This window comes from Triplophysa dalaica, chromosome 12 (genome assembly GCF_015846415.1).
Source record: "Triplophysa dalaica isolate WHDGS20190420 chromosome 12, ASM1584641v1, whole genome shotgun sequence".
Lineage (NCBI taxonomy): Eukaryota > Metazoa > Chordata > Actinopteri > Cypriniformes > Nemacheilidae > Triplophysa > Triplophysa dalaica.
Genome location: NC_079553.1, coordinates 13,712,101 through 13,737,552, shown reverse-complemented (window position 1 = coordinate 13,737,552; position 25,452 = coordinate 13,712,101). Strand labels below are relative to the sequence as shown.

The 25,452-nt window shown below is 37.5% G+C and overlaps 1 protein-coding gene across 1 annotated transcript in view; it reads right to left on the bottom strand.

The window, feature by feature from the left end:
* tmem65 (transmembrane protein 65) overlaps positions 1-25,452 on the bottom strand; it is a 33,959-nt gene that overhangs the window by 6,401 nt on the left and 2,106 nt on the right. Inside the window, exons 3-6 of the mRNA XM_056762626.1 lie at positions 11,989-12,033; positions 8,496-8,563; positions 8,073-8,127; positions 4,449-4,491 (exon numbers count right to left, since the gene is read on the bottom strand). Coding sequence (XP_056618604.1) covers positions 4,449-4,491; positions 8,073-8,127; positions 8,496-8,563; positions 11,989-12,033 — 211 coding nt within the window. The remainder of the gene's footprint in view (positions 1-4,448; positions 4,492-8,072; positions 8,128-8,495; positions 8,564-11,988; positions 12,034-25,452) is intronic.

Sequence of the window (25,452 nt, the reverse complement as noted above, 5' to 3'; positions counted from 1 at the left end):
ATGCGCGTATGCGCAGGAACGTTTGATGTATGGTGTTGCTTTGAAACTGTCTATATTGTATGTTATTCAGTAATTAAGTAATTAATTGCTGTACCATGTCATAAATGTTTCTATTAAATATTGCAAATGATTAGCACAACATAAATTGTGTCTAATAAATGACAACTAACAAAGCCAAAGTAAACAACCAAAACTAAAGTAAATCATTTAAAATAATATGGTAACAAAAGTAAAATGTAAATCTATAATAACCCTGAAATGAACAGGCAGAAAGCATTTAAATTGCTCATCAAAGCAATTTATCTGTAAACAAATGTTTGTGAAACAGATAAAGAATAAAATCACTGTTGCAAAAAATCACGCTGGTTAAAATACATATCTTCAGTTCATCAGCAAGTCTCATAAAAACAAATTCATCTATGAGTCAATGTGTGCTGTATGAGAGCTATACAAAGCGAGAGCACACATCATTGCCTCATTACAGCTACTTCACATTTCATTCTTCGGACTATCAGCTCAATCCCAGAGAGGCTCTGCTCAAACCCTCATTCATCATGCCAATGTAGAGGAATATTCCACCTGGAGCAGTTGTGACTGAAAACAAACAAGTGCTGCAGTAAACAGCAGATTGAGGAGGTGAAAGACTCCCTGTGCAACAGTATTTCACAGGCATGAGTCTTGTATTGACAGAAGCAGCCAGTAATCTGGCCACAGTACACAACACGTAATGAGCTGAGCCCAGATACTGAACCAATGTACTCAGTGATCTAGATAAATATGGATTTTTTTTGTTGAATAGATTCTTTTAACTTCAAGCAATCACACACCTGTTCTGAGCACAGAGATGCTCAGAAATAAGTCTGAATTTCACATTTAGACTCAACAGCAAGCCTCCTGCCCATGAGTTACTATATTAATTATCTTAAAGCGGCGTGCAACGGTGTTTCATGCATTCTGACTTCTTTACAATGCTAAACGTGCTGTCTTCTCATGGTCTACTTGTTAAAAAAACGAGTTGGGAATATTACGTAGTATTTCTTTACTTTTCTTAGACCCTTATTGGACTATTCTCCTGGAACAGCACGCGGCACGGCCACAGGAGAGCAGGAGAAGGAGCATACGCAGACACTTGTTAGCAGGAGAGAGAGAGAGCATACGTTTGCGAAGTTCAGGTGTTTGTTTGTTCACTGCATTTGGGTAATTGGGTTATATTAACTGTGGATATAAGGCTGGATTTTGAGGTCGCTTGAAACTGATATATGGAGCCGTCCCAGTGCTAAAAGATGCCGGACATGCGGTGAGTGAAACTGATGTCTGTTTTTTGTTGACACGGGTGCTCACGTGCTTTGGTTCACCCTACCCCTCCCCCCCGCACGCGCTGTATGTTTCCAGAAACAAATGTAAAGCTGTATCTATCTTTATAAATGTGATCAAACTAAATACTCTTTGAAGAAACAAAGTATGCAGTACTACTCTATAGGTACTCAAGATTCATATGAGATTGGCAGAAACCCTGTGTGTTAGGGCCGCTTTAAAGAGTACATGTTATGAGATCATGTAAATTACATTTCATGGAGTGTGAATGTTAGTAGTCTGCCAAGTTAAGCCGACCAAGTTATTGGCTTGGAAAAAAGGGAGTCGACCCAGTATCACTCAAACGAGTCGTGCCCTAGTCTGATTCGCGGCCCGTCATGGATTTATAGTCCCTCCATTTAGTCTCCGCCTACGAGCTCATACAAACACAAGTATTTTTTAAAGCCTGACTTTTATAAAATGTATGAGAATAAGGCGGTGATTTCAGTCATCAAGAGGATGCGACGTCTGTCAGTAAATCGTGTGGCGATCCTCCCACGTCAATATACCGAATAAAATCTCACTAAAACATTGTAAATTGCGTAGCTTTGAAACTGTGTTCAGATTATAGGTTGTGGTTAACGAATTAAAATTATTTGCAAATCACAAAGTGCATTATTTAACAATAATACATTTTAAAAGAGAAACTCTTTTTAATTATTCGTCTGTTCTTTATTCCTTTAGTTTTCTCTTTTTTAAAAGATCTTCAACGTGTTCATTATAACTCTATGTCTGATCTGAGATCAGAGCTCAAAATTTAAAGAGACAGTGAACCTTAAATTGAAATGGCCATTAAAATGTTACATGTTATACAACATTTGATATATGCCTTAATTATGTTGTGGTTGGAATGGACTAAATTACAAATTATATTTATAAGCTAAAATATTATATAAAAATGTTATCATTCCGTTATTATATTAGAGTTTTGTGCTACCTATCAATGGTGTCCCACACAAACGGATTACTTGTCCAACATTTGGTTTGTTGGGTGTTGTTCACCTTATCACCGAAGCAGATAACGTATTTACAAAAAACAAAATGGTGAATTTCATGCGAGGGGACCCACGGTGAATGTAGAAAGTAATGGCTTATTCTAAGATAATAAAAGCATTTTCGCTTCATTATGTAAAGTTGCACATCTGAAGTCATAATTGTGTATATCATATTGTGTTTATAACAATAGATCCTCCAAAAAATGACCCACTGGACCTTAAAATGGTCTAAATCTTAAGCGTTTTGTTCACCATGCTGAAAAGAAAAGGACAGAAAACACAATGTATGATACATTTGGTATGTGATATTGCTAAAGACGTGTTTCTCACATGGAGACGCTTGAATGATTGTACCAGCACGGCAAATATATAATGAGGGCAGTATGGAGAGAAGGTCAAACAAATAACAGCACAGTAAACCACAGGAGAGAGAGAGAGATGCACACTTTCAGTAATTGGCTCGGATATGGTCTAGAGCTCTCGAGAGGCCGATTTAAGATCTGCCAGGAAGTTTTCTCCACTCTTTGATTATTATTGTGTAATAGGTGAAATCATTAGGGCAGCTGCTCCTGACAGCTCTAACACCTCAATATTCTTACAGGATCACCTCTAATACAGTACAGAGACAAATCTATCATTACACTCACAAATTCAGCATTCACCTTTCTCCTCTGTCTGCAACATTTCATATTCAATGACAGACAAGAGTATTGCAACCAATAGACAGATATCATCCATGGTCCATGTTTTGTGTACAGGCTAATAATGTTGTGTTGATTTGTAAATATCAAATAATGTACAGTCAGGTTGTCATCATTGCCTCACATCAGGGTCGGGTTTATTTTAAGAAAATATCTATATTATCCTTCACATATTCCTCCATACTGAGCACAGGTGTCTGAACATCAGCTCAGCTGCCAGAACGCTGAGTGAAAATGAATATTTAAATGTCCTTCTGCTGAGAAAAGCGGCTAGATGTTGTGTCAGGATCTGTATTTCAACTCAATACAAGAAATCGGAAAGGCATATACTTATAAAGCATGTACAAATAAACATATCGCTGCTCTCCTTCTGAAATTATGAAAGTCCGTATTTTGTGATTTGTTTTGGTCAGAAATCATTATTATCATGAAGTCATCCTTCATGTTTGTTGCTGGAATTTGCTAGACAATAAAAAGGATTACAAAGTGCTTTTCAACTTTGTCAACACAGCATTTAATCATTTAAAAAGTGATACTGATTTGATATTAGGGCTGGGTATCGATTCTGATGTTCCAATTCGATTCTGATTCATAAGCTCTCGATTTGATTCAATTCGAGTCGATGATTAAAGATTAAATACAAATCCTATAGTTATTTCTACAAAAGATCGGTAAATATCACATTACAATGGTGAATTAAAAAATGAAATGAAGAGCCACAAACCTGTATATTAAACTTGGGTATATTGAAACAGAACCGGTTACATTTGAGATACAGTATGTCAGACAAAATCACAAAATGAGCTGTAAAGAGGGGCTTCAATCATATGAACCGCTGCTTTTTCTGTTAATGTGATGTTAAATTCGACGACACACCCCCATCCGCCATGTTAATTAAGCAATGAATGAATGATATGTTCCCTGTTGTAACATCCACCAGTATTAATAAGAAAGGTGACATCTAGTGTATAGTAGTAGCAATAACATACACGTTAATGAATGTTCATAGCTTGCAGAAATTTGAAAGAAAAAAATCGTTTCACAGCTTTTGAGAATCGATATTGAATCGACCGCATTTAGAAAAAACTAGTAATCGATTTTTCAATATTTTTGCCCAGCCCTATATGATATACACCAAATGTGTCTAACTCGTGAAATATTTCACAGGAGAAACTTCTAACAGCCCACTGTGTTTCCAGGATTTTCTCTATTAGCACTTGCTCCGTTCTTTTTCAGTCATCATGTTGACTCATTCATTCTCATCACTTGCTACCAATTAACTATAGGTCACATTTTTCCTGCACTATAGTTTGCTGTGACACCAACAAAGTTTACAGCAGCTGAATGTCTCCGCTTGAGTTTGAGGCAATTTCTAGAATGATCAGACTTGAGCTCTTACCCGAGTCCAGCCAAGTCCGAGACCAGGTTTCCAAGGGCAGCAGCTGGAAAAAAAAAGGTGATAAGATATGTTGATAAAATACATATTTTTATATTCCTTAGGTAGAACAAGCAAAGTACATAAATCAATATACATTTGTCACTGAGTGCCAACAACCAGTCTGAAATCATCCCAGTTCATTGTGTCAAATGTACTTTATCACGAACAAGATGGCTAACATGTCCTCACAATGTTAACAGGGCATGTTGTGGTTGACATCTGTGAGGAAGGTCAGGTTGAATCACAGCCCCACAGTGTGTTCTTCTTGGATGTAGGAATGGTTTATCCGATCAATAGTTTTAGATGTCAAGTGCCATTAGAGCTCGGAGGAGTCTGGCAGACATAGCAGCTGCTGAATAAACCTTTCCCAAACAAAATGTTTAAACTGAGTGTGACAAATAGGGGAATGTAAGCTATCTTGTCCTTTTTATAATGCTGTCATTATTTCTAACAGCAGGCTGAAAACGGGCCCCTTTGATATGAGGTGAAAAATTGCCTGAATATTCGATTTTAAAAGAATGAAATGTGAATGATGCCTGCCTGTGTAAACGCATGGGCTGATGATAAGGTGCTTTTGGCGGTCATCAGGGTATTACTATGCAGTTGCTAGGGTATTCTGACCTAGCAATGTAGTTGCTATGGCCCTTAAGTACCAAATCTCTAGAAGAGCTCTTCTCCAAATCTCTCATTTTCGATGAGAAAATGCGCGCGCATACTGGTTGCTGAAAAACAGTGGAAACAAAGCAGCAATAAGTGAAACGGAGGAGACAATTCCTTCAAAAACGTGTTTTAGTGTTGTTGAATGTCAGAATAGGAATGGCAAAAAGTATGGTATTGCTATGGAATACAGTCGTTGAATATGCTAATTTAAGCTAAGCAAGCTATTAAACGAACAGGCTGGACTGACGAAATCATCCGGATCTGTATTTATTTTATTTCAGGGAAGGTTTTCTATAATCTTTGATACGGTATACAAAATAGTTAAACTTCCAGTGTTATTCTCTAGTTGTTATAAAGGCTATCTCATCCGGGTTTTTCTGCAACCAAGATGCCCGCACTTCCCAAATGTTTACAAACGTATAGTTATAATTAGCCTATAGTGTTCCAAAGACACATTAGGACACTTACGCCACCAATGCATGCTAGGTTTATTTCAAAGAGCACAAGCATACTTTGACCAGTAAAACGACTTAATCTGAAGATCTCACTTTAGTATCACTTCTATGAGATAACAAGAAAAGTGCAAAACAATGTTTTAATGCACATAACAGCCGACTGTTTTATCAAAATGTGATAAAATCAAATGCAGAACTGTGATATAGATTTACAGAATGTCCAGTGTCAGTGTCAGCCATTTTGCGGTGTGCAAACACATCAAAACAAAGTACAACACATAAAAGCCTTAAAGGTTTGAGAAGGGATTTCAAACAGAATTTAGTCTGCTCTCGTAAACCCTGTGTTCCTGAAGGTGTGATCTGTAAAATCTCTTTTGCCTATTTACTATATCTCTTGCTTTTGCAAGAGATTCACCACACCTGTTCTGAGTGCATCAATTTGTGTTCCACTAGCACACAGAGAGAGAATGAAGATAGGGAGACACAGCATCGATTGGTCTCTATAAGCTCAAACAATATCTTCTATTCTAACAGATCTGAAATATCTCTGCAGCCAGAAGAGTATAGAGTGAATCATGTCTCAAACACACCGGCACAGATTCAAAACAAATGAACCGTGCTTTAATAAAGAAGTGCCTACCACAAATACTGTGCTTTATCCTATACTCTATTACTGTAATATTTTCAAAACATGTATGCTCTTAAAGCCACTGTCTTAAAAACAAAAGTATTAAAGTATTACGAAGGAGATCCTGTGTGAATTTATTTTAGTGAAGTATATGCTGGATGACGCATTGAATATGTAGATTCAATTTAATAAAAAAAATTGTTACATGGTGAATATTGCCAGATCATTTTTGTTATTATCTAGTAATAAAGTTATAATAGGAAGAATACATTTGAATATTGTCATTCATTTTTTACTAAGTATTATTTAGATTAAACTATACTGCATATGTACCATTTAACATTACAATAACAATGGTATGAAATTGTATTTTTCGTGATCATGTTTCTTTGTCATCATTACATTGAAGACAGACAGAAAATTAGACGGAAGATAATAAAGCAATAAGCCCCCAAAAGCAGTGGGGTACAGTGCATTTTAACAGCTAAGGGCATTGTGGCATGACATGAAAAAAAAGGTTATTCCATATGCGTAGCAAGGTTTCATAACATAAAGTATATAAAGTGATATTTAAGCTATGTCTTGCAGTTATCAGTCGGGGAATTTAATAATGGCTTATAACTCTGCTCAACCAATCAGAATCAAGGACCAGAACTGACTGTTTTATAATTCAATTTCTGTTGTTCAGCATCCTAATGGATGCCAAAGATAAAAGAGAAAACTGAAGCAAAGCAGGTCACTGATGGCTGGACTGACTGGTTACAGTGTTATCAATGGTGGTTTTAGTGCTTTGTTATAAGAGCTCCTATGATTCTATGCAAAGGCTTAAGCTGATCTCACAAACATAAGTGAAGGGTTGCATTCACAGCAAACGGCCAAATAAGAAAATCAATGGCCTTGCTTTCCTCTCAGCCTGAAACAGAATAGGAATTTGATCATATATCATTCCTCTGCTGCCCAGGACAGCTTGGCATCTCACCTCCTTTGGTTTAATTTACTTTGAATGGGGTATGTGCACACGGGACAATGACGTACTTCCGCTAAAATCCCAAGCAGCTAGGTCACTTCTGCTCTCCTGGGACTGAAGTGATAACGATATGTTCGGTAAGAAAACGTTCAAATTTCGGCAAACATACAGCACTACAGGTGAGCATTGTAAAGTGCTTCTGTGATCATGAGGCTTTTTTTCATATTTGTTGACGTACCTTTAAACGGACAGCCTGAAGTGCATCTCCTTTTTGGTTGTCGACATATGGCGAAGTGTTTGAATAATAAGACTCACGTTGTTGATCGTAATCCCATGTGCATCCTGAGGCGAAGCGCTATTGTTCCCGGCGGCGCCGAATATAACAGCCAGGCTGAGATTTTATTGGAAGTATATCGATGACCTGCATGCGTATACCCCCATTGCAGTTCAATTCGTTTCGTTTCAAATAAACTCACTGCGGGTGGTGGACCATTTATTCAAATACCAAGTCATGATAAAGCACGCCAATTCTTCAATTCTAAATGTTGCCCAGCACTGTTGTATAGGGGTCCTGTATATACTGTATTTATTTAATATATTTAAATTCTACTTTATATGAGGAAATATTTGATTTCTATTGTTTTAAAATCAAGTGAGCCTTTGAAAAAAAGTATGAGAAGCTACAGACATGGCAGGAGCAGGAAGGATTTTTTTTATCAACATTCATTATGTCCTTCTCTCTTTCTGTTTCCTCTCATAATTTGCTGCCTGCCACATTCACTATGAACCTGGAGCCGGTTGATCCCGGTGAGCTTTACAATATCCAGATTCACTGTGAAATCATGTGGAAGAAGTCATGTCATACAATCACTTACCGGCCATGGTCGAGATCCCCAGTATGACTCCTATGGATAATTCAATCTGGGTGCCCTGCAGAGAAAACCATTAAACATTTAGTGTTCATTCTAGCCAGACGTCTGACAGCCAGAACAACTTTGTAAGCACTATTTTTAGGTTTCTAACATACACAACAAATGTGTGGTTACAGCTTTATTATTCAGTTCAGGAATCTAACTGGGTATTGCAAAAATCTAAAATGGTCGATTTGTCTTATTATTTTTTTATTTAATAGTGCTGTGATCAGAACATTTTTCTCAATGGTTTTCCCCCTTGTGAGCTGCAGGACACATCTCTTTGACCTTAAAAAATTTTTTCAATGTCCCATAATCAAAACGATACACAAACACAAACACAAAATACGATTAAAGGTCAGAATAATGTTTGGTAAGAGAACTTACTGCGACTATCATGATGGCGTTATCCAGGAAGCCAAACCCAACAAATGGAATGGCATTATGGAGCAAAACTGAAATAGCAAAACAGAGGTTGACTGTTAGAAGGAACATTAATAGACACAGACCGCAATCTTTCAGACAAAAAGAACTCCAACATTGCTTTCACATGAATATAGCATTAATTGTAAGTATGTTTACGGCTGAAATTCTACTGAATGCACATGAGTAAAAATGCTGAGAAACAATGTAACATCAGTGAAATGGCATCAGCTCAGTGCCGTCTGCTATTCATTATGTTCAGCATATTTACTGTAATTCTGGGTTGTAAAATATTGATAAAGTAATAAATCCATGTTGTACAGTGATTTTAGCAAAGCATGTAATTAGGAAAAATGCACGCGCTAGCAAGGTAATAAAATGACAGTTACACTAAACAAAATGGACTTCTGCAAAGTTAAATAGTTCATTAGTCTGTTTTTGTTGCAAGCTATAAACCTTGGCAACTTTCTGCATTAATACAGAGTGTGGGTGTGTAATGTACAGTCGGGGAAAAACATCTTCTTTGATCAGCATTTCTAGATGTATTATGACCGTCCCAGTCCATTGTCTGGTGAATTTCAACAAAAGAAAACCTGACAGCATGACAAGACGCATAAAATCTGTGTTAAAAAAACAAGGTTATCACATAAATAATAACTTTTTGTAAATACATCTACAAATATTACCATAAAAGTGAATATGAACTTGTTTTCTTTGCAGTATATGAGCATTTATTCTGGTTGTTTTGACCTGTTTTCATTTTCTGCAAATAGATGCAAATAGAAACAATATTTAAACACATACCTATAAACAGTACTTAAAAATAGTAAAAAAAGAAAAATTAAAAAATATGTTATGGTCTCTTGTTTTCTTTCTGCGACTGTATATATGTTTTGGTTTGTTGTTGACTTTTATCTTAACTGTTGTATTATGCTATGTTGTCATTTCCTGTTGTTGTCATGTTCTTTTGTTGTTCTTTCACTGTGCCCCCCCCCCCATTGTGTGGATGTATTTTGTTGACCCTGATTACTTTATGTATATATTTACAGTGTACCTTGTGAGTTATTGTTTGTTTGTATATGTGCTGTTCACTGTACAAGTAATTCATAATTACTTGTATACAGTATGTGTCCGTATGTGTCCTGTAGCTCAGTGGTAAGAGCAAGGTTGTGGGTTCGTCTCAGGGGATTGTACATACCTTTTACTATAAATGTATAGGATAATGCAATGTAAGTCGATTTGGATGAAAGCGTCTGCCAAATGCATAAATGTAATGTAAATGTGTCGTGTTCCGTGTTTTTATGAATTGACTTTTACATTTGGGATTATTAAACTGTTGGTCTGCAAACAAATCACAAATTTTCACCACGATTGCAGACATCAAGTCAAGTAGAGCGGGCAATTGCTCCAATAGAAAATGTCTTTTTACATCATTAACATGTGAGTCAGAGGGCATGATATATAACCTTACATTATTTTAGAATTAATCACACTAAATTAAGAGCTTGAATTGACAGCCCTATTTAGAAGCATTGCACTTACACATTGCGTCTTCGAATACTGTAAAATCTGATCTAATAATAGTCTGTGAAGTGTTTTCCTTTACTGTGACAGGGAAGAAAACAAGAGACTGTTGATTTAATAATAAAAAATGCTCAATACAATGACTTCTCCCCTCATGATGTACAGGAAGTGGAAACCACATAAATATCGACCACATCTCTCACCAACATACTCCAGATCTGTGGTTCAGTTTAGTGTGCACTGGATTAGAGGAAACAACGATTTTTAAAGTCCTGTAATATTTTTAAGTGCAAAATATGCATGCAGGTTATCTTAACTCATAACAGAGTTTGTGCAAAGTCCAATGCAGATAAACGCAGTTATCACAACACAACATTCTTTCCCTTCATTTGTAGAGCATTGTGTTGGCACCACAAGACATAGTGTCAGTCATTTACATAGCTTACATTCATGAGCCCTTTTTATTTTTTTTGCACTATTCACAAATGTGGTGGTGTCTGAAGCAGTTTCTGTCTAATTGCAAGCACAGCCCCACATCAGTCACGATCCTGCTCTCTTGCTCAGGTTTTCTAGTCTTGTGTCAGGATCATGGCAGTGCCCACGTGTTTTGTGTGGAATCGCATGGTCATTGTTCGTTTATGAAGGCCATGCATCCTCTCGTCCCATCTCTTGGCCACGCCCACTCATTTCCTCGTTTAGTTCCCCCCCTGTGTTTGATCCCCCTCACCTGCCTAGTGTAATTATCCCTTGTAAGTTCCCCTATTCAATGCCCTTGTGTCTTCTGTCCTGTACGAGTTTGTTTTCAGGTCTTGTTCCTGCTCCGTGTTCCGTAAGGCATAGTAAAGTCTAGTCAGTGTAAGTTTTTGTCAAGTGTTGTATTAGTCTAGCTTAGTTAAGTCTACATTCCAGAATGTCTGTAATATTATTCCCTCGGTCATTGTTGTTGTACCCCCTCGTGGGTTTTTGTTTTGTGTTTTTTGTTCAAATAAATCTTTGTTTTGCTTTTCTGCACTTGGGTTCTCTGTCCATGCCACTTAAATTCTCGACAACATCACACATTTTTTATTGTCAAAAATCATCCCAATCGGCTCTTCTGTTAAGTTTCTCCTCTTTGCCATTTTTTTGTTTGCTAAATTTATTAGAGCGCTCCACGAAACAACAGCTCCGTTACTACCTGTTCGTATTCCCCCACTGCCGCTCTCCATGATAACAGCAGCGATTGGTTGACTAAACAAAATACATTATATATACCATATATGTTCAAAATGCACAGTTTGTCTACTTTTACATTTACATTTAGGCATTTGGCAGACGCTTTTATCCAAAGCGACTTACATTGCTTTATCCTATACATTTTACATAGGTATTAGCAATCCCCTGGGATCGAACCCACAACCTTGCGTTGTTAACGCAATGCTCTTACCACTGAGCTACAGGAAAGCTAGGAGCAATTAAAAAATTTGATCGCACAAATGGTTGCAGAGTTAAGGTAAAATGAAAACTGCTTCGTAGAATGTGTCAGCGACGACAAGTCCGGTTTAAAAGGGTAAATAGATTGGCTATCAGAGGCTTGTTCTATGTGCAGAGGCCCTTATCAACATCACACGATGGTGCTGAGGTGAAGGGTGCGGCTGTCTCTAAGAAACAGCTGAGTAACTACGACAACAGATCCACGTTCTTTCCATCAGAGATCGTCAACCACTGCATGGTGATGATGCGTGCAGGAAAATATGCAGGGTTTTGATGTGTCAAGTGAGTCGCTATTTAAGTAGTTCTGCTCTTTTAACTAGTGCACTCAGATCTTTTCAAGCTTTACCCTCTTGAGAAAAGGGGAAATCATCCTGATTGAAGCCTGTCGGTGTGCAGCAATTTAGGAAAAGGTGTCTTTGTGATGCACACACGTGGATTTGCCCGCACCAATACATTAACTTACCGTATCTCAGCTGTGCAGTCGTCGGGGGTGCCATCTCAAATTGCTCTGTAAGAGAAGATAAAGTCTGTTTCAGCAAAAAAACACAAAAGTCATTTTTCTTAAAGAGAAGGAAGACTTCACACACAGTCATTCTTGTGCATGACAGCGGGGAATATGAATTGGACTATGCTATGACATCAGAAAGGTCTGCATAGTGTCACACAGCACACTGAGACATCCACAGGAATCCAAACAAGCCACAGCTTAGCTCAGAAGAAATGCTGCCTACGTACGAGGGACGGACTTGAACCATCAGTCAATGTCACAAAGTTTTAAAACCAGTTTAAGGAATCGAGAATCGAAACAATGTTTTACCCTCATGACTGAGAGTGTCCAAGCTGTTCTTCATGAACACTTTAAGCTTGAAATCTCTGCAAAAGTTTTATACATGCGGGCCCAGATGTCAACCTTTTTTTGACCCTAAAAATGTATTTTCATATGATTTGTGCACTCATTTTAACTTTGCTAAGGCTTGGAATAGAGACTTAAACCTCAGCTGATATTCATTGAAAATATATCTCACTCATAGCATTTAAATATCGCTTGCATATTCCTCGATTAGAGTTTCATAATAACTGAAAGGTAAACATAAACCTTTCATATACAGTACATAGTGCTTCATATCACAGACAATGTTCAGACAAACACATCAGGTAAATGCTGCTCACATAAGCTTCCTGTATGTTTATGTCTTGTAAGAGTTTAAAACACTGTTCTATGCGTCGAGCCAGTCAACACGCTTGCGCTGCTGGTAGTTTCTTTATTTCTGGTTTAGAAACTAATTTCATCCCTCTAAAAATCATTTCTGATCTAAAATTCTTCCTGGTTCCTGCGAAACTATAACATCGTTCTCGTAGTGCGAAATCCCTCTTGGTTTGCTGATGTTCTATACATTGAAAAGGTCACTGATTATGCTTTTGTTATTGAAGAATCAAAACTGCCCGAGTCAACAATAGACAATTTCTTTCAGGGTTGCAAGAGTGCTTGTGATAAAAACTGCCAACCGTGCACATAAAATCTGTTTTACAACACTTATCCTGAGGGAAATATATAACTTTTGATTTGATATGATGTAGCCCAGGAATATGTTGAAAGTGCTAAATTAAGAAACATTTCTGAGATGTCAGTGGAATAAAAGGCAACAGCCAATACACTAACTCACTCACCGCCTCTAATCATATTTCTCTTATTTTGTTGATAAGATTCAGGAGTTAAGACCAAAATACCAAAGGAAATCTTTTAAACATTCTTATTGCTTCGTCTGGACAGAAATTCATAAATATACCCTTCAGAAAACCCCAGCAAATTCCACTCTCCCTTTGCTCATCATTGCCAAGAAGATAACGTTAAAATGTTTCCTAAAAACATTCAAAACCAAATTATCTCATAGAATTTACGAACTTATGACACCTTAGTCAGGATTTTCTTGGAATGTAAAACAAGCCTTGATTTAAAAAAAATATTTTCCAGGAATTTTCATATGTCTAATTATGTGTTCAGTATTGTTTGTGTTTAAAGATGTGCTCTGTGTAGTGACCTCCGTGTGTTGAAAAGATTTAGAAGAAAGCTTTAATTTATGAGACAAAACTTGAAGACAAAGCTGAGATGCACTTTAGTCTGCGTGAACCGGAAGATGAGCAATACAGAATGAAAGGGAAATTCTAATGAGAAAAATAGTAGGTGTGGCTTTCGTCTTTCTCTGCGATTTGATTGGATGTATAAAAACTTGCATTTTGAAATCAAATTGGCAGTAGACTGACCGTTGAAGGGGAGGAGTTAACAGATGCTCTGCCCAGGCCGTCTAGCATACTCAATTTAAGATGGAAAGTCCATACAGGAAGGAAGTGCATTTTCAGATTTTAACTTATGATAATGACCGCACACAAATTTAAAAAAGAGAATGACCCACATTGGTAAACTTTACTTACAATAAACACTCCAATATTTCATGACAAAAGCAGGCAGTGTGCTTTTTTATTTCACTGGGAACTGTTTATTGTTACATCTCCTGACCCATGAACTTCTGAGAAATAAAAACGTTTCTGTGGATAAGGCCATGTGGCCTGGATTGGAAGTTCATTTTACTCACTTTTCACAATCCAACTTTACAATCAAAAAAATAAATTACTTTCTAAATATTGAAACACACATCACTCAAATTGCAGTTTGCTGTATCGAAAATGTTTTTTTCAGTTTTGTTTCCAGCACGCGTTAGATGTCTTTCCAAGGCTGAGACAATACAAACAAAAAAATTGGATATCATTTATTTATATGTAAAAGGTGTATATTTTAAATACAGTAAAATCCTTTGGGCTTTCCCTATCATTTTTGTAACTGTTGAGCTGCTGTGCAGTCCTGCTGTGTAAATGACATTTAGAATGACATTCAGTCTCCCAATTAGAATAACCTCATTATATCTGCATGTCTAAGTTACACAAAAAACGTTTAAGTTATATAACTATAATTTAAATATCTTCTAAAATGAAAGCAGGTCACACTCTGTGAAATATCAAGCACCCGACTGCAGATCTTAAATGACCGCTCACACAGGGCACCCTGTCACCGTCTCTTCCCCTGCATGTGTGTTATCTCACAGCTGTGTTCCCACCCAGCCACAATTAAATGTCTAATGCAGAAGAGTCCTACGCATTGTAATTGCAGGCAATTTTAATGTCCTCACTGCCACATGAATATTAGATCTATACTATGTTATTGATCAGTCTGGGTAGTGAGATCATTCTGAAGGTTTCTGAGCTTCACACCTGTGATGGCATCAGCGCTGTGTCATGTGGCTATTTTAGAGTAATTGTGTCAGAAGTACTGGCAGCACTTTGAAAGGCTCCGGATCTCCTGCAGTGTGCTAACAGCAACTGAGAGGCTCCTGTGTTTGTACTATCGGGTAAAAACTGACACATTTGATGTGACTTAAGTCTTCCAAGAGTGCTCTGCTCAGAAGATACAGTGCCTGATAAAAGACAAATGATGTATATCTGTTGGATGTATTGCTTACTATAGCCAACAGCAAATCATGATGCAAAAATAAGCAAATGTGGGGTCTATATGTATTTGTGCAAGGACACTCAAGCTACCATCCTTAACAATTTGCCTCAAATCATCTCACGATAGGTTGTTTGTCACTTACCTCAAATAGGGCCCACAGGAAAGGTCCCAAAATAAGCGCACCTTATTGTGGGATTTTTTTTGGCTTTAAATTTTCGGCAAAATGCATAAAAATAAATTTAGCACATCCGGTGAGGGACTATGTAAAAAGTAACATTACATTTAAAGGTGGTCGCAGTGGCCACAACACTGTTGTTATTTATACGCCAGCTAGAGGTCTTAAGAAGCAGTGTGGTGATTTTAGCTGCATCTAGTGATGAGGTTAAGAATTGCAAACAACGGATCACCCCACCCTTCCCGCCTCCCTTTCAAAGCACTGCAGTGGCTGACACAGCACTAAGATGTTGTCATGTTTCCGTTTCTTCCCCAAATGAGGTAACATATTTAGGAAACACGCTCTGTAAGGCAGTTTGTCCGTCTAAGGCTACTGTAGAAACAACATGGCAAATTCTATGCATGGGGACCCGCAGTGTACGTAGATGGAAAAAGCTCATCCATAATCCTTCATTAGGTAAAGTCATGTATATTATATTGCATTTCGGTCAATAGATCCTCCAAAAAATTATACACTGGACCTTTGACATTAAAACGTCATTTAAGTTTACAGTATATGACCTACAGTCACATATTTCGGGGACGTTTTTGAAAGAATGCATCTGGGATTACCACATGGGATTGGTTAAAGAACAAGCAACCACATTCGCATTGTCCTGGCAAGTTCTGCATGAGGAAGCTCAACTTTTCTGGAAGAAAAAGTAAAAATCGTGTTTTGTACAGGTCTGCACTCATTACAGATGACTGATCGAGGCGGGTCGAAAAGCATCAATAAGTAACTTCGGAAGATAGATGAAGATATGAAGATAGATATCTCACATCTCACTAGCCCTCTATAGGTTGATACTGAAATGATTGGTCTAAAAATTACGCTACACCTGTAATGCACTGTTAACAATAAATGCACGTCCCAAATTTGAGAGAATGCCTCAACTAGCAAAAGCGACAGGAGGTGAAAAAGATCCCATACCAAATGATCATAGAGCCAGTGAGATGGCTGAAAATGAGACACCTCATTCCCATGAGTCATCAGAGCGTGAGAAAGCTATTTCATCTCTCCAGTCACATGACTCATGACTGGCTGTTTGTAGAAAATCATCTGAGTGTCATCAACAAAGCAGCTGGATGCTTCAGCTTTTAAATTACAAGAGGACAAAATTATCACCGTAAACTGACGATAAAACTATGTCATAAGATTATGATGGTAAAAAAACACTGTGTCTATTAGGGGTGGAAATCGCAGGGTACCTCCCGATACGCGATACAGGCCTCACGATAATGAAAATATCACAATGCGCCGATTCTGCGATAATCAATATATCGCTTGGCAATTCTATAACAATACATCAAGACATCTATAAATGAAGGGAAAAAAAAGGATAATTTTTAGTGTTAAGGTTGTTTATTCTTGTGCTAGTCTTTGGACTGTGAGTCTCTGGTGACTCCACACGCCCAAAACGGTGGTTTGCGTCGCTACGAGCATCATCGCATATTTCAACGCAAGTTTCGCCTCTGCTCACCTAAAGTTGAACTTGATTAAAACTATTAAAGCATTACAAATCAATCTGATTTATGAAATACGTGAGAATGACCTTTTTTCATAACCACGCGCATATACCTGCACCCCTGCACGAGCACTACGGGTGAGAGAGAAAGCGCTGGACTGGAGCTAATCACGAAACTACAAACTGAAAGAAGGTCAAAGGAGTATTCCCAACTTGCAGAGCGCAGAGTTAACTACGTCTACTTATTTACATTCCCTACTAAATCCAAAGTGCGCCCAAACTTTTGATTTAAAAGACGCTGGCGCATCTCTAATTTGTTGTTGGTCCGCCATTATGCTCGTATTTCTTCTCCGCTGTGAATTACAATTTCTGTTCATCTGACCATCCGTAACTTGAGAGCGTCACCACAAAAAATATGTGGTTACTGCCGTTCTGGTAAGCACAGTGTAGGTATGAATTAAGATCTTTTGTATTTGAAAAAAAAAAAATACTTTGTGCCAGAGTATCGAAAACGTTTTGCAGGTTGAAATGTTGTGATAAATCGCCATATAAATTTTTTTCCCATCCCTAGTGTCTATACATGGCTTGTTCTAATGGGATTGTCGAGTCATATCCAGTGTAGACAAAAAAAAAAATATAATGGGTTCTAATGCATTCTATTGTCTCTTGTCGTGTTCCATGGTGCCGTGTCCGGTGTAAACACGGTGTAACTCTTAGAGTTCTGTCAAAATCATAGAAAGACGTTTTGGATAACAGCTCAGCATGCAGAATGCGTGATTTATTCCTGTAGGTTTATATAAACTATTTTGTTCATTTAAACTGAAATCTAATAACTCAATCATATTGTACCAGAATACAGCACTATATATCTTTTTACATTAAAGGGGTCATATGGAGCGAACGTATGTTTTTCTGTGTCTTTGGTGTGATACAAGTTGCCCATGCATGTATTAGACACGTAAAATTGCAAAAATGAAAGTGTCGGAACAAAATAAACATTCTATCAGAAAGCGAATGCTCACCCAGACCTGCCTGAAACGCCTCGTGTAACCACACCCCAACAAATCGACGTCAGTTTGTGAAATTATTTGACTAAGACCGCCCAGATGTATACGCCTTACATCTAAAACTACCAATAATATTTGATTTAGAGGTGTCATTTGACCCCTTTAAATTGTCTATTGATTCAATTAAGTTAAATGATAGTTAACACAGGAATAAAAATCCTGCCATAATTTACTCACCCAGAAGCTGTTTCAAACCTACATGTATACAGATTTTCTTGTTGTGTTAAACACAGAGAAACATTTTTGGAAGAATGTTTGTAACCAAACGATTCTGGGCCCTTTTGAAGAACTAGTTTCCCAAACTCTTCAAAGTATCCTCTCTTGTGTTCAACACAAGAACCCAAATTATCAAAGGAAAAGACAGTATTGTGCTCTATATACAGCATCCTCTCCGTGTAGTTATTCTGCTAGTGGGAAATGAAAGCTTTCCTGTGCGGATGCTAACTGACGGATGTTTAGTTTTCTAGAGTACTGTGTAAAATAACGACAAATGTGAATCAAACCAGCCTCTATTGTGCTGCACTACACTTAATGGAGGACCTGTTGTTTCAGCCTATTGCAATGTCAGTCTTCAGAAAAGATTGCAGTAAGTGCAAACCAAGACAATCCATACACCCACAATACAGACCTACATGTCATTCAAAACTTTAATACAACATCACTTCATAAAATACAAATCATCACTAGATGTGCATTCCAATCATTTGACTCACTGACAAAATTAAAAAACTATGTAATTTCTATGAAATGCAGATCTTGAAAAATCCAATAACTTGAATAATTGCCGTGCAACACTATTAACTGAATTGCTTTCAAAATGATTAAATACCTTCCACAGCGGCAGTTCAGAGTGGTCTTTGCCGAACAAATTGAAGAATATATGGTTACCAGATTTTTAATAAAACAACAGGACATACTCTATGTTAAAATGTTGAATTGTTCTCCAGGGACCATGTTTTAGTACTTTTCATAAAATCAGATGACACAACACACTGTTTAGAATGCATGTGATTCACATGTAAAATCTCTGATGCATTCAGAATTTGCCATACACACACCGGTCAATTTTATCCACAAATCAGATTCCCATTTCACCCCTTCATGGAATAATATTACTATACTTACAAAGCCACAGACTCAAGTAAAACCTGTATATGAACAGTTAATGGACATTAAATGAGTCTGTGTTTGCTGACATACATGTTGTTATGTAGGAAATTCCATACAGTGAGACCAACGATGAGGAAAATCAATAAAGGCTTATATCCAGCAGAGCACATGAATCAAACAATGAAAGGCTTACTACGAGCCAGCTGTCAGCCAATCCACTGAACAACAGTACACAAGAAATATGTACAGTCAGAATGAGCAGAGATAAAGGACCTGATTGGTAACCAGTTCTGCTCTATATTGACTAGCTTACAAATGTAGCTGCAATACATTTAACAAGTACTGCTAATATTGCTGCTATTGTTTTAATATTTGATCATTCCGATCCAATCCTCTAATCTGCAAATATTATATGCATATAAAAAGTGAAACTATGCAGTTTTTTTTCTGATTCTCTGGATGTACTATGCCTAAGGAAGCGCTGCTAAGGATTGTGGACCTTAAGTTTTCTTTATTTAAAGAGCTTTATTTGGTTTAAATTCTCTTCACCCGGGCTGAGCCTGCATGAGAGTTGTACAAGCACATCCGGGACAGAGAAACCAGATTTTCCTCTGGAGCAGCAGTTAGTTATCTGATGTTACTGGTGCCCCATAACCTCACCAGCTCAATTACTTGTTTCCATAAGGGTATGGAAAAGATCTCTTGCTTTACCACCTGACTTACGTTTAACAGCTTCAGTGATTTTGTCTTCCTAAGACCAAATATAGCCAATCAGAAAAAAGGCCATTTACACTTAGTCTTAAAGATACCCTTGCTTTATAATAAAGCAATAAGCCCCAAGACGCAGTGGGTTAACAGTGTATTTTATAAATCAAAGTGATTCCAGGATGAGAGAGAGTGCTGGAACCTGAGAGATAAAGCATGAGAGCTGCAGAGAGATGCACACACACACACACACATGCGGACACACGCTTGAAGGGTCAAAAAATAAGGAAAAGTCTGTTACACACGCTGTGCCAATTTTGCGATGTTAGGTGTTACTGAGCTGAAATAGCGCCTTTGAAAACTCATTAAATTATGTAATTCTGTTGCTTCTCCGAAAAACCTAACTCAAAATGGCCCGCAAGATGGGAAACTGCACCAAATGGGCTCCTATAGTGAATCTGCCACTGCAACCTAAAAAAGAAATGCTGCTTTCAGTGCTATAGAGCGGCATATAGTGAATTTCCCCTCTGTCAATCTGTTTGTCTCCCAGAGGGTCTGAGAGAGAAACACATTATCATCTGTTGTATCTGGGCTTCATCTAGCTCTGTGCACAATACTGAGAGCAAAAGTATTGTAGGAAAGTCAATGAGCATTTGCATGGTACAAACCACAGCTGGATATCATTAAACCATGTCCCTTCCCTTCCACAAACTCCTCCTATTGTCATGTATCTAGTCCTCATAAATGGGCACATGAATATAAAATATAAAATAATTATGATAACTATTTTATGTTATATAAAGACCCATTCCTACTCCATTTGTTTGCTATTATACTTTCTGGTTTGCACATTTTAATTCACAGAAATCTTACAATGATGTTGTCTCATCCAAGGATAATAAAATAAAAGTAGCCACAAAGTGTCCAGCAAACATGTGAATGAAAATTTGATTTTTTTATTCTAAAAGTATTGTTTTACCACATTCTCATATACACAAAGGCTATGCTGAATAACTTATTCTCCAAACATGAATCCTATTTTTTTAAACATTCACCTTGCTCTGACATACCCTTGCACAATACATACGGTGTTGTGTTTTAACATTCAACACGGTTTATGTCAGGAATGTGTTTGTGTCGTATTTAAATGCTAGAGGAGGTTGCAAGAAATAACTGGAAATACTGTGGACATAAAAACAATTGTGCAATTAAAGTCTAATTAACAAAAACACTGATACTTGAGTCAAACTCTTCTTTTAGCTTACCATAGTATTTCTGTTGCAGAGTTAAACTTAAATAATACAAGATTGTATCATTACTTATTACTAATTCAGCACTATGGTATTACCATCTGATGATGACCTCACTATAGTACTGCCACAATACTTTTCATTAGGAGGAAAGTATTCAAATATGCTCTGATCTTCCATGTAGAGGTTGTCTCTGAACAGCACACATCAGCATATATTACACAGAACAGATCAGGCAAGGCTTCAGTGATAAGCTGAAGGACAACATGACCTCCTTCATCATCGACAGGGACGTGGCCATATTAAGCAGGAGTCCTGTGAAAGCACCGATCACGAGTGTGGTAAGAGGAGCCTGAGAGTGAACTCGTGTGAAGGTGACATTAACAAACATAAAGAATCAGCATGACAGACACGCTGATTCAGCATCTTCACTCACACGTGAAGTGATCATATGGAAAACTGAACCAGGAGTTTTAAAGCGAATCTCAGTTTGTTCTCATGATCTCAGTCATAGATCTTAGCATTATTGCAAAGCGCACTGGCATTATGCATACTGCACTACAAAGGCAAAGTGCAGTAACTACACATTTGTACAAAATTAAGATAAGATTTGAAATGGGCTTTGTAACATCTGTTCTGTCTTTTGACCAGTGTCCTTGTTCAATTGTGTCCCATTTCAGAGAAACAAGAGTGTCAAAATTGCAGTAACTGACTGCAATGACTGGCTGGTGTGAAAACTTTTAAGGCATTTTTCCGGGTTCAGTGTTTGTGTAGTTACTGCACTTTGGCTTTGTAGGGCAGCATACAGCATTAACCAACCATACAGTATTATTCCAAACTAAAGCAATGCAGATTAAACACAATAAGCACGGCTTGTTGGTCTGGGGCCAGTGAGAGAGAGTTTAAGGCCGGCTGCTGAAACTGTCACTTCCCCTATCAGACCACAGTCACGCGGTCATTACTGCATTTGTAAATGTATTTTTACGCCTTGCAAACTTAAATCTTTTTTATTTTCTTGTGAATTTGTCACACACATCATAAGACACAGTGTTGCTTAGAAACAAAATGCTGTCATTCTTACAATTGTGACAAAATCTTTGTTTGTTAGCCAGTTAGATTAAAAGTTAAATCACAGTGATTTAAGCAAATGAGCGTTTATGTCTACTGCTGCTATGCTATAATTTATTGTCGTTTTTTCATCTTATGCAATTAACAATATCAGAAGTCTGCCTGAAATGTTTTGTTTGCATGCTGTGTGAACAAAACCAAAACAATTAACAGTTTCAGCATGTACAAAAAATCTGTCAAAGTAGTGTTGGGAGGGGGAGCAAGTAAAAATCTGAAAATCTAGACCATTATGTAAACATTGGCAGCAGATACAATCCAAAAAAGCTTTTCAGTGTCTTGAAAACGACACGATTGGCTGTTGTTGTTCTGCATGTCTGAAATGTGAAGGCTATTTAGTTACATAACACATGGCTTTATGAGATGCGTAATTAAGTCTAAGCTTCCAAGACTCATATCAGACAGCACAATTTAAGAGCTGATGTGCTACAGCATGTACACATTGTCCCCGTTACACACAAGCTTGGTATAAGCAACACACATTGCTCAATAAACCTGATGTAGTCAAACAATAATAAGGGTTCAAAATGAAACGCTGTTGCTGTATCGATGTGCATGTGTGGAGCTAATGTTCTGAAAAACTGACGTGTGACCATTCTCACATGAACAAAATGTGAATTAGTTACCATAAAACTTAATGTAAAACCTTAAAAATATTGCTAAATAAAACACAAAAGGTTTGTTGTTAAAATGCTAGCATTTCTGCTATTTTAATTTAAATACATTACTAAAGATGTTAGTATATAGGGTGTGTAATTTCTAAAAAATGAAGATGTTATGGAAAGCTGGTGAATTGTACAGGAAAACTTCCTCTTTGGCCTATCTTACAGTCAACCACTAAAACTGTAATAACATGCATACGCAGGATTTCATTGATGCTAGTCCTGTAAATACAGCCACAGCAAAAATGAAGAGACCACTCCAAAATAATAATCATCAGATTTCTTGGCCGTTTCAAGTTTAGAAGCTCCGCCCACAAAACGATCTCATTCGATGTAAATTCTGCACCTCATGAATATTAATCTGCAAACATGGATGAGGACAGGCTATATACATTTGATTACATATGTTAAGATTCTGAAATTATAGCATAGCGTCCGGTGAGGCATCACTGGAGACATGAGAACATGACGCCTCTCTCTCTTTACCACCAGTGCTGGTGCCAGAGCCCTAATGTGAACCGGGCCAAGCTTTTCCACTCAAAAAATTCCTGGGCCGGTGCCAAGATCCTGGTTCCGAACAGGCCCCGAAACCTTTCTTGGTCTCGAACTAAGAAACCTAAGTCGTCAGTAGGTGAAGCTTTCTCTGGTTGCGACAGTTTGAAAGGCGCCATTGTGCAGCAACGTAAATAGAGCAAGAAAGTTTTACAATGTTCATAATATTAGTGTTACTTTCTTACTAAATGTATTTTTAAGAATTATTTTGGCAAGAATGTATGTGTTTAAAGTCCAAAACTGTTGTGGGTTAATAAAGATGGTATCTGTTTTAAAAGTAGCTTGGATGTTTTCAGAGATGTGAGCTCTACACAACCAGAGGGTGCTTGGCACTCATGTATTCCGCTGATCGCAGCCTCATCTTCACAAATCCTTCTGAAAGGGATTGTGTTTTATATCATATTTAATTTGAATAAAAAATTGTTAGAATAATATGTTGCCTAAATCATGTATGACTACTTTAAAAAAGGAAATGACTGGAAGGACTGTTGTGTTTTATATCATTCTATTTCATATTACACAGTTTGAATTTACATGGAAATAAATATGAACTGGGATTGACAGAGGGTTCTGCTGCCCGGTCAGTGGAAACGCGAGCCGGTTCTGAATGGTGTCATCCTCGGCTCCAGCTCTAGTACCAGCACCAGCTCCAGCCCCAGTGGAAAAGCGGTATATGTGCAGAACCGCCTGTGTTTGTGTCTATTGATCGTTGGGAAAGAAGCAGTAAAACACCTTGTTTGAACTCGCAACATTTGTTGCTAACCCAGATCTTGAACCACTAACCCACACTACTGCAGGCTGAACTTAGTTGTACATTCAGTTTGAATACCACACACCACTGAGACATTAAATCAGTCCAGACAATATTAACTATCTTGACCACTATCTTGCGAGAACCAAATTCTGATAAAACAGGACTAGGTGAAAATAGAGGTTCTTTTGTATTCTGACATGTGTTAAATAGTTGATGAAAATACACTTTAAATGGATAATTCACAAAAAAAATCATTCATCATTTATCTAGCCTCATGTCATTCTAAACCTCTATGATTTTCTTTCATCTGTGAAACACAAAAGAAGTAATGCAGCGGCACAATGTTAGGCAATGACAGCTTCAAAATTGCTTCTCTTGTGTTCCACAGAAGAATAAAAGTCATGTGTTTGGAACAACATGAGGGCGAGTAAAAGAATTTTCATGTTTGGGAGAACTATTAATTTATGCCCTTTATGACATTTCGGGCTTAATGAAAAAATATATTTATTAAAGCCACAATATGGAATATTTGGACGGCTAGATGGTGTACTTTCGAAACATCAACAAAAGGCGAAGCTAAATAACGTTGTGTAGGAGAGTGGAATTATGGGACATTGTCGTTTTTACCATCCAGAGGCGTATGGAGATCGCACATAGAATAGAAGTCATCGTAATGAACTAGCTTGCAAGAAACTTGGAATGTAATGCTACTTTAGCCTGCCATTGATATTGGAATTTGTCAATTGATTTGGTAGTGTAATGCTACACAGTTTTACGTGTTTAAAACGCTCATACAGTCGTTGTTTAAAAAGTAAATTTGAACGAACCCACAGTACTTACAAGTAACGTTAGTGGCTACATATTTTTGTGCGACTTACACTATATTTCATAGGGTAACTGCATTTATAACTATTCAAATAATCTGTTTATGAGTATTTTGTGTACAACGAAAAAAAATTGCTTACCTGTCTATTAAAACACATGCGAGAGCAGAGTCTCTGTGGAGTCCAAGTTGGCCGGGAAGCTCACTCCATTTAGAGAAACGCCACGCCGATATAATTTTTTTATATAAAACTTGCCTAATTTGGTCTACGTTTACGCTTTTTTGGGATTCCTTTACTCACCAAAGAGTAATCGTGATCCATGATAACAGAACAACAGATCCGCATCCCAGTTGCTGTATAACCACTTCCGCATTTGCGTGTTGCCGTATTTTCTACAACTGAAGAACTGAGGGTTGTGTGGAGCAGCGGATATAAAGTCACTGATATGCGACAAATACAAGGGAGACAAGGGCAGGCCATTATTTTAAATTGGAATTTCTCTGGATTTGCACATTCTTGGGAACATTTGGGATAATGTAAGTACACAACTGCATGAAATATATCACACTGTGCAAGTGATTTTTGGATACTTCATAACAAAATGATTCCATATTGTGCCTTTAATGCAGAAGCGATTTATAGTTCATAACACATTTTTACTGGTTCTGCTCTTTGCACACTAAGAGAGGCACTTCAG